General features: G+C 28.9%; 1 protein-coding gene across 1 annotated transcript; it reads right to left on the bottom strand.

Annotated features, from left to right (window-relative positions):
• Positions 1-8521: 8521 nt before the first annotated feature.
• Positions 8522-9124, bottom strand: LOC136090053 (homeobox-like protein HDP1). Its single transcript, XM_065816161.1, has one exon. The coding sequence runs from the start codon at positions 9122-9124 to the stop codon at positions 8522-8524; it is 603 nt and encodes a 200-aa protein (XP_065672233.1).
• Between the last annotated feature and the right edge of the window lie 1289 nt (positions 9125-10413).

Raw genomic sequence — 10413 nt, 5'->3', positions numbered from 1 at the left:
GGGTAGAGATGTAAATTAGCACCGATTTTTGTCTAACTTTGCTACGAATAATATACTTTTAGAACAATTAAGAAACAATTTATCATATAAAAACTTAACAAAACTAAGTATACCTGAAATAAAGCAACTCATAGAACTTTGCTTATATCAATGTTATTTTCATTGGAACAATGAGATTCACGTAATAGAAAACTCAGGACCAATCGGACTTTCTTTCATGGTTGTTCTCGCGGAATCTTTTCTACAATTCAATGAAAATAATGCAATTAAAATGGCTTTGACAAAAAATCCTGCACTTAATCTAAAATCATTTTTAAGATACGTTGACGATAGTCATGCAAGATTTCCTAACATCAAACAAACAAAACAGTTCCAAGATATTTTAAATCAACAACATCCTGCTACACAATATACAATTGAAGTTGAAAACGAAACAAAAACGCTTAACATTCTCGATTTAATCATTATAAATAACACAATAGGAAAATATGAGTACAAAGTAAATCGAAAAGAGGCAATCACTAATATTCAAATTAAACCACATTCAAATCACGATCCGAATATTTTAACGGCTATCTTTAAAGGATTTCTCCACAAAGCTTACTTCATCTGCAGTAAACCTCATTTGAAAAACAAAATAGACTTTTTAACTGCCATGTTTATTGAAAATAGGTACAATGAAAAGCAATTGAGAAATATTACAAACCGATTTCATCAAAAAATAAAAAATTAAAACACAATTCCATGAAAATGCAATGATTTTCCTGTAGTGCCTTAACCATGGATTCCGGGCCTTTCACCGAAACTTCGAAAAATATTCCGAAAATCAGGGTACAGAGCAGTATTTAAATCAAACCCAAATTTAAGATCTTTATTAACATCAAAAAACAAAACAAAACTACCAATTAACAGCCAACCTGGAACCTATATAATAAAATGCAACTGCTCCAAAGTTTACATAGGTGAAACAAAAATGCAGGTAAGTACGCGGGTGTATCAACATCAGAAGAGCATTAATGAAAACAAACCTAATCAATCTGCATTAGCATTTCATAAAACCTTTTGCAAAGAAAATGTTATTTGGGAAAAAACAAGAACGTTAAAGGTAGAAAATAAAAAGTTTGAAAGAAAAATTAGAGAGGCACTAGAAATACAAAACAACATGTGCTCTGCACGAAACGGCGGAATTAATCTTGATGAAGGCCAATATGTCAAAACTATGTTTTGGACGTTATTTTTAAAATTTAAAAATCAAAAGAAGCCATTCAACCCCTGACGTCAGTAGTAACAATTTTAAATAAACTATAACGATTAAAAATTATTGTAATATTTTACAAGCTGATGATGCTGGTATCCATAACCCAGTGAAAATTTCTATATAATAATATTATTTGTATTGAGAGAAACTGTATTTCTTGATGTTTTAAAATAATATATAATATACTCTCATACAAGATGTCATCTTTCAAATATATATATATATATATATATATATATATATATATATATATATATATATATATATATATATATATACATATATATATATATATATATATACATATATATAATTATATATATATATATATATATATATATATATATATATATATATATATATATACATATATATATATACATTTATATATACATATATATATATATATATATACATATATATATATATATATATATGTGTGTGTGTATATACATACATATATATATATATGTATATATATATATATATATATATATATATATATATATATATATATATATATATATATATATATATATATATATAAATTTGACTGCAACATTATTACTATATTATTATGATACATTTTTCTGAGTGTATTTTTGTTTATTCGTAGCAAAGTTAGACAAAAATCGGTGCTAATTTACATCTCTACCCCCTATTTTTATTTTTGATTATGGTAGAGAATTTTATCCTGATTAAGAATCGAATAAAAACATAGATCTGAAAACCAAAGGAAAGTTCGCTAATTTGATGTTGAAGTGTCAAAAAAATATACCAAAAACGCTAATATTCGCCATCTTTTTTGAAACATGACTAAGTTATAATTAAGGCGGTAAAGATTATGAACTTAATCATTAAAAAAACTTAATAGCCCGGTTTTTATTCCGCTAAAACATTCTATGGATAAATTTGTTGTGTATTTTCTTTTTATTTTAGTATTTTTTTCTTGAAAAAACATACCAAATATGGCATATATTTCTGCCTGTAGCAGCTCCAGACATGTCATCCAAAATATCATTAAAATTTGCTTCTCTTATGTCTGGAAACTCGTTTCCAAAAGTTTCAACACCTATATCTAATATTTTTAATTTTTCTATTCATTTTCTTTCTTTTGTATCTTTTTTTTGCCTTTTTTGCTCTGCTCTGCGTGTCATCTCCTTATTCACTTCAGACATCTTTAATCGATTAATCTCTCTTTTTTTTGTTGCAAAATTTATGGCCCACTCCATCACAGACTCTTTAACATGTTTTGGAAGACCGTTTAAATTGTTGATGACTTTTTTCTGGCACGCAGTCTTAATGATAGGTAACAAAGAGTTGCATTAGGTGCAAATTTCTGTGCTGCACTAAACATTCCCATCATTTCCTCAACATCCATATTGTGCAGCCTCGCAGATTCAGTCTCAAATTCTATTTGTTCTGTGGGCTTCATACTAAAGTATTTCTTACATTAACTATTGATTGCTTCAGATATAGCAGTCAAGCAAACAAAAGTCATCTTTTTCACATTGTCATCTTTAGGGCAGAATCCAATAAGAGCCTTCCAGACAAGATCTTTTTTATCAAACTCTTCATCAAAGAAATTTTGTGATCTTGATAAGATTTTTAATGAATGTTTTAGGCATTGGTCAACCGTATCAAGGGCTCTTTTAATAATAATAATGCTATCTAAATGAGAGATTTGTTTTTCGGCTGAAACATAAAATTCTTTTATCCAAGGACTAGTTATAAGTTTTCCTATTAATCCAGCAGCACAAAGTTCTCGTTTAGCAATATTGTTTGCAAAGTCAGTAGATAGACTGGCTTATAATCGAACGCATGAAATAGTACCTGATGTCAGAAATGTTTTTAAAATGTCATAATGTTGAATTAATATTCCACAAATATGAAAAAAAATACGCAAACGATTTCCTCTGTATCTAGGAAGTAAATCTTTAGGAAGCTCTTCTTTTAATAAAAATAAAACAAATCCTTTAGGATCACCTTTTCCATCTATGTACCGAAGTTTATTTAGTTGCACAACAATATTTCCGGCCATGCAGTCGCTACCAAATAGTTTTTCATTTTCTGTTTTTACTACTTTTAGTTCAGATCTACAGCTACTGGAAAATGTTTCTAGAGGATGAATATGACAATTTAACTTATTAAAAGTTTTATTCCATACCAAACTTAACTTTTTTATTGTGGCATGATTTGTAACAGCTCGATCAGAAATTGTATTAGATATGTTGCCAATTATAGTTTGACGACATTTTTGAAAATCTTTTAAATGAAAAGAGGCATAAGTTTTGGCTAAGTTGTCTATGGACATATATGCTGCTCGTAGTCCTCTGATGTGCCACCACTTAACTCATCTAGCACTACAACTTGACAACCGGTTTTAGTAGTAAGGTGGATACAGCTGGCATGCACACCTTCCTGAGTTGTGCCATTAAAACCTAGTTCCCTAACCATTTGTTCGACAGTAGTGCGGCAAGGAACAGTTTTAATGGTAACACCTAGATGTTGGGTGAAACTTTGAATTAAAGAAGAAATGCAATTTGCAGATACTTGGTTAGTCACAGCATCAAAAACAAGTGTTCGTAGTTCTGTATTATATGTTTTTTGTTTTTCTTCGAAACCATTAAATTGCATTCTAAACTATGAATCTTCTCTCCAAGAAGAAGATTTCGATGTTCAGGTGATTTAATTATTTGAGAATTTATAACAAGTTTTTCTTTAAGTTGTAGAATTTCAGAGTTTTATTTTTTAAGTTGTTGATATTTTTGTCTCTGTCTTTTTAATAATAACAACAGCCTTTTGCAGTTTTGTTGACCTACTTTAACTTTAATAGACTTTAATTTTTTTCTAAGATTACAAATAATGATATATTTTTTTCTAAATTTTTTCAATAGGCTTTTCTTACTTCAATAGGCATTTGTTTAAGTTTGCTCTTTGTATTAAAAATTGCTTCCCTATATTTTTTTCTTTCATCACTACGTGATTGTGATAATAAAGTAAGACGACTTTTTAATTTAGCTTTTATTGGTGTCACATAGGCTCCTCTTGGATCTTCAACTTGAACTTTGATTGGCACAACCCCTGAACCATTTGGATTTATCAAATTTTGATTTACTGAAGAATTAGATGGTTGAGAAAGTTCAACAAAGGCTGGAGTAGATGCTGATGAAAATTCATTAATAGCTTCGGAAACTATTTTCCTGAAGAAGACTTCTGAACAAATTTTTTCAAACTTTGACATATCCCTTGAGATGTTCTTTTTGAATTTAATAACACTGTCGTTTATTAAATGCCTGACTTGATTTTTTGTTGTTTGACAACTAAATGTTTCACTAACAAATTTGCTGTGGTAGTAAAAGAAAACTTATTTTTGTACTATAAAAAAATAACATGTCCTTTGAGGCATGTTGTCTGTGAATTAAAAGTTACATCACTATACAAAGAGTGAAGATGATCAAAAATAATATTTTTAGGCATTTTGAGATTTGCGAATCACTAAAGAAAATAAAAAATCTATATGAAAAATCTAATAAAAAATACACTAAAATCAAAATAATAGACTGAACAGTAGACCAATCAACTTGTATATTTAATAAAACAAAATTTAATAATCTTTTCAAAGTTTAGAAGCGAAATTGTCTATCAAATGTGAGTTTGATTCATTATATTGCATATACTTGCGTGTATATATAAATGTGAGTTTGATTCATTATATTGCATATACATGCGCAAGTAAATTTTTATTTTTGTTATATTTGACTGCTCTCTTTTTGAAAATAAAGAGTTGTTATTTATAATACTTTAAAGAAAATAAAATTCTTTATTTTATATTGTTACATCCCCAAGGTTTTGCAATTTTTAATGCAGTTGAAGAGAGATAAAGTTTCAAACGATGGTGGATGGTCATAGGCTTTTAGTTATTTATCAATAAACTAAACAAAATCTGGAAAAAACTTAAAAACCAGTTAAATACTTGAGCATGGGCATACCATATGTATATGTTCAGCAAAGTATAAAGTAACTATATGAAATCAGTATTGTAAACTTTTAAAAAGTTTACGAAATTGACAACTGGTGTTAGCTCTAGAACAAAAATGATTTTTATTTATTGAAAACTTGTTGAAGTTATTATTTGTTGTTATTTTAAATAAAACTTTGAACAAAATTGTTTTTTGTTGTTAATGTTATATATATAACATTAACGACAATAAATAATTTTGTTCAAGGTATATATATATGTGTGTGTGTGTGTGTGTGTGTGTGTGTGTGTGTGTGTGTGTGTGTGTGTGTGTGTGTGTGTGTATACATATATAGGGAAATATAAATATATATTTATATATATATATATATATATATATATATATATATTTATATTTATATATATATATTTAAATGCTGGCCAATTAAGTATTTGAGGGTCCTGAGGCTAATCATTTTGTTAGGCTTTCATAGTAGTAAAACAAAAACCTGTCACTAGGGCTCCAAAATCTTTAAAAACCTTTTATTATTAGTTTTTTTGGTTTAAAAAAAATCTATTTTTGAAATAAAAGGCATTTGCAATATGACCTCTAAACTTTATTCCTATATACGGAGATCCAGAGCGTAGAGGAGCCTCGTCATGGCCCTGTCTTAGAGAACAAATTGGTTTAACTCCTAAAAGCTATAATAATAAAAGCTTTGCATGGCTTTTTTGAGAAGAGATAACTTTGTAAGTTGATAACTTAGTATAATTAGACAATATGGTTATTATGATTTTTGATTAGTAATGCAGAAAATTAACTCAAATTTCTAAAGAAATCAATTATATTTGTATAGAAAATAAAAAAATTCTCAAAAATTCGAAATTGGAGCCCATTAAATTAAAATATTCATTTGCCTCAATGAGGCAAATGAATCTTTTAAGTAGTGGATTTTGCAGTAGTGGATTTTGCCTCAATGAGGCAAAATCCACTACTGTTTATATAAAAGCTTTGCATATATATATATATATATATATATATATATATATATATATATATATATATATATATATATATATATATATATATACATAAAATCCATTAACTGGTAAACAACTTTATTAGTTTAGTACTTTGTAAATTTATGTTCATTTTTGTTTGCCAAATTCTGAGTATATTATATAATTTACTTAATTTATAATTTCACTATATTAAATTACTTATAATTTTATCATATTAAAGTTTATTTTAAAACTTTAATTTTATAGAAACGTTTTATCATAGCAAATTTAATTGGTTATATTAATACATTTTTTATTTGTATAGGTTACTTTATTATTAAGTTTGGTCTTTCTAAAGTATGTCCTTTTTAAATCCCCTATATCGAAGTGTTGTTGGACCCTTAATATCAGATTATTATTTTCTTTTCCTTTTTTTTTTCTTTTAATGAATGCACTTTAAAATTATAAAATAAAAATTCGTTTGAGAGTAAAAGTTGTTAATTTTTATTTACATAAAATTAAAAATTATTTACTTTAAATTATTCTCTTAGTTGTAAACTGGCAATTTGAAAAATACGTTTTTCAAATTTGTAGAACTTGTTTTGATAAACAATATGTTCTCAAAATATCTAATTAATATAAAAATCGAATCATTTTTTCGAATTGAAGCAACTCTCGGTTCTACCATATATATATCGAAATTTATTCAACGCCCCCTGACCATCTAGAAGACCTGTCCGAAGAGGGCAACTCACCAATGATAATTTCTTATGAAAAAATGAATATATATATATATATATATGTATATATATATATATATATATATATATATATATATATATATATATATATATATATATATATATATATATATATATACACACACACACACAGTGTGTCTTCCAAGTCAGGCATGCCAAGGAATTCAGATTTCTGTAAAAAATCAAGGTTTTCTCGTGAGATTTTATTGATGTTTTGAACATAGTATTCATATTTATATACTTGCAATTAAAAGGGTTTTTTTTATGTTGAGCTCCCGTAGCTTTAAACTAAGTCAGGGAATACGGGTAAAAAACCATGGAAATCTATTCTAGAATATTTGCAGACACCCAGTATAGGACGAACCACAAAGTTTAAATGCGGTGCGGTTATAATATTTATAATGTTACCTAACTTTTTTTGATTGCAGTATGGCTGAAATAGTAAATGAAATAGCAAAATTTTTAGAAATAGAAAAAAAAAATTTATTAGTTGAACCTCCAAATAACCTTGAACTGCCCAGTTTCTGTGAAAACTCAAATGTTGTGCTAAATATTAGACACGATGTCGACATTGCATTTTAAAAAATTAAAAGAAAAAGGCACATTTGTGAATCTAAACAAAAGACTGCGCGAGCAAGGATAAGAGCAAGTTAAAAAAAGTGCCAAAGAACTTGGTCCAAGATGCAAAATGTAACGTGTAGGCAAAAAAAAAATGCGGTGTAGTGATATTAATGACGAAACTAGACAACGCATTTTAACCGAATTTTACCAACTCGACAAAAATCTGAAAATTGAAACGGTTAAGCTGTTAGTTTGTATTAGCAACACTAAAAGAAGGTCTTTAATCCGTACGACAAATACTGTAGAAATAATGAGTTTGCATACCATCTCAAAAATGTTATACAACCCGTGTGCCAGCAGTTTTTTTCAAACATTCTGGCATTGTCTAAAAGCACAATACGTCGTTTTTGTCGAACAGAATACGCAAAAACAAATCCTTATACGACGTGTTCTAAACCTGGTTTTTTTGCTAGTCTGAATGGTTTTCAACCGAAGTAATATGCAAAAGAATTTATTGATTCTTTAGAATAATCGGAATCTCATTATTGTAGAAAAGATACTAAAAGACTCTACTTAGTCGATGACTATACATCTAAGGCTGAAACATTCAGGTATAATATACCTAGATTAAGTGTTTATAGCTGCGAGGTCAGTTTATATATTTTTAAATAAAAAACACCTAAGTTCTATGAACTTGCTGCACTAAGTTCAGCTATTTGAATTTGAATAAAAAGAATTTGTTCAAAAAAAAGACTGAATTAAAAAAATTTGAACTTAACTGCCAAAACTAACAGAACCTTGTTGTTACAGTTAAATCACGCTAACTCTCACCTACAAATAACTACGGGAAACAATTCAACGTGATGTAAAACATATTCCTGCTTTCAAAAGACCTATAAAAATACTTCAAGATAAAATAGTTTGAATTAAATGCTTGCTCGTTATACGGCACAAGAATGCCAGAGTTGATCCATTCATTTATTTCTTTTCGGTAACTACGTTTATGATCGTATTATTAATTGCGGGCTCTTTATTCCAGTTCCATGATGCCGTCCACTTTTTTCCGTCGAACTTTGACGTAAAATCCTGATGTTTTATTTCGTTGTTTTTGTTTAATTCTTTCTCTTCGTTTATTTTGTTCTCTTCGTTTACTTTTTTCTCTTCGTTTATTTCGTTCTTTTCGTTTATTTCGTTCTCTTTACTTCTTATATAATTTGCACCACATTTTGCCGTGTTTATTTCGTTCTCTTCGTTTATTTCGTTCTTTTCGTTTATTTTGTTCTTTTCGTTTATTTCGTTCTTTTCGTTTATTTTGTTCTTTTCGTTTATTTCGTTCTTTTCGTTTATTTTGTTCTTTTCGTTTATTTCGTTTTTTTCGTTTACTTTGTTCTTTTCGTTTATTTCGTTTTCTTTACTTCTTATATAATTTGCACCACATTTTGCCGTGTCACATGCTAACTTTCGAACGGTACGGTTTTTATCACCATAGATTACGGCTCCTCCGAATTTTTTAATAGGATCCATTCCAAAAATCAAATTAAACCCGAATGGTTTGTCCTTTAAAATTAACGAATTAACCATCCGATTTATTCCATCAATTTCCAATTTGATTACAATTTCACCTAGTACCTGTACAGTTCCTCCCAAAGTTGTGATGAGTTTTTTACTTTTGAAACAAGTCCACGTGTAGATTTAGCATGGACCACTGTAATTGAGCATCCAAAATCAATTAATGCTGTTCGGAACGCTGTTTCAAGGAGAATACTGGATGCCATTATTTCCAAATTCTCCCTTTTCCTTTTAAACCTTGCAATCGTCTGATGCAGTCTTTGGCTCGATGATTGTGTGAACAGTTCTTGCATTTTGCCTCGCAGTCCTGTGCATAATGTCCAAATTTCCCACAATTAAAACATGTTATTTTATTTGTTCCGGCAAAACCAGTTGTTTGGAGAAGTAGCGATGTTGCTGCAACCATCACATTATTGGAACCATCCAACTGTCGGGCTCCTTGAGTCACTCGCTCTAAAGTAACAGCAACCTCAACAGCCTTTGCAAATGTAAGTTCTTCAGGTTCCAGTAATAGCCGTTTGATCGTAGCTCCATTAATAAAGCCAGTGATAAATTGATCGCGCATCCTGTCATCTCTATCCGTAAATTTGCATCCTTCAGCAGCTCTTGCAATCCGTCGTGAAAATTCCGTCGCACTCTCGTTACTTGCTTTTTTAATTGTTGCAAATTCAAAGCGTAGTATTAACGATGACTTTGGTTTAAAAAGCTTCATAATGTTTTGCTCGATCTCTTCGTAAGTCACTGAATCGTCTTCTGGGTATGCCGGCAAGCATAGATCTTCTAATGCAGAATAAATCTGTGGTGGCAAACATGTTAATGCTATCGTTTTTCTCTTTTCTTCGTTAATGTCCATTGCTGCAATATATGTTCGCAGTTGACGGATAAACCGTTGATGGTTACCATCGAATACTGGTGGCATAATTGCCGAAATAGCTTGTTGCATTCTTGTATTCGTTTATATATATTAAAAACAACTATCTGTTTTTCAACCTCCTTTCTATCACATAAAATCGTATATAAATACAAAGTTATAATTCCTATGACAATTATAAAACTACCATAGTCATTAAAATTAATAACCATAAATGAATGCTTGACTTTTATCACGTTTATCTACGTGACTTTTACAACGTATGCGTAATAATTTTAATTCAACAACTTTAATAGAACAGTTACCGAAATTTAATTGTACTTAATACAATACAGTCCTTCTCAAACTGGGTAAATTATGCCCACGAAAGTAATGTAAATAATTTTATAGCATGGTATTTAATGTTGACTTTTTCCAAATTTATAAAATC

Source organism: Hydra vulgaris, chromosome 13, assembly GCF_038396675.1.
Source record: "Hydra vulgaris chromosome 13, alternate assembly HydraT2T_AEP".
Lineage (NCBI taxonomy): Eukaryota > Metazoa > Cnidaria > Hydrozoa > Anthoathecata > Hydridae > Hydra > Hydra vulgaris.
This window is presented reverse-complemented; position numbering and strand designations above follow the sequence as displayed.

What these genes read in the sequence shown, in the direction of transcription:
- LOC136090053 (XM_065816161.1), bottom strand. Translation starts at nt 9,124, where the DNA reads ATGGTTAATTCGTTAATTTTAAAGGACAAACCATTCGGGTTTAATTTG.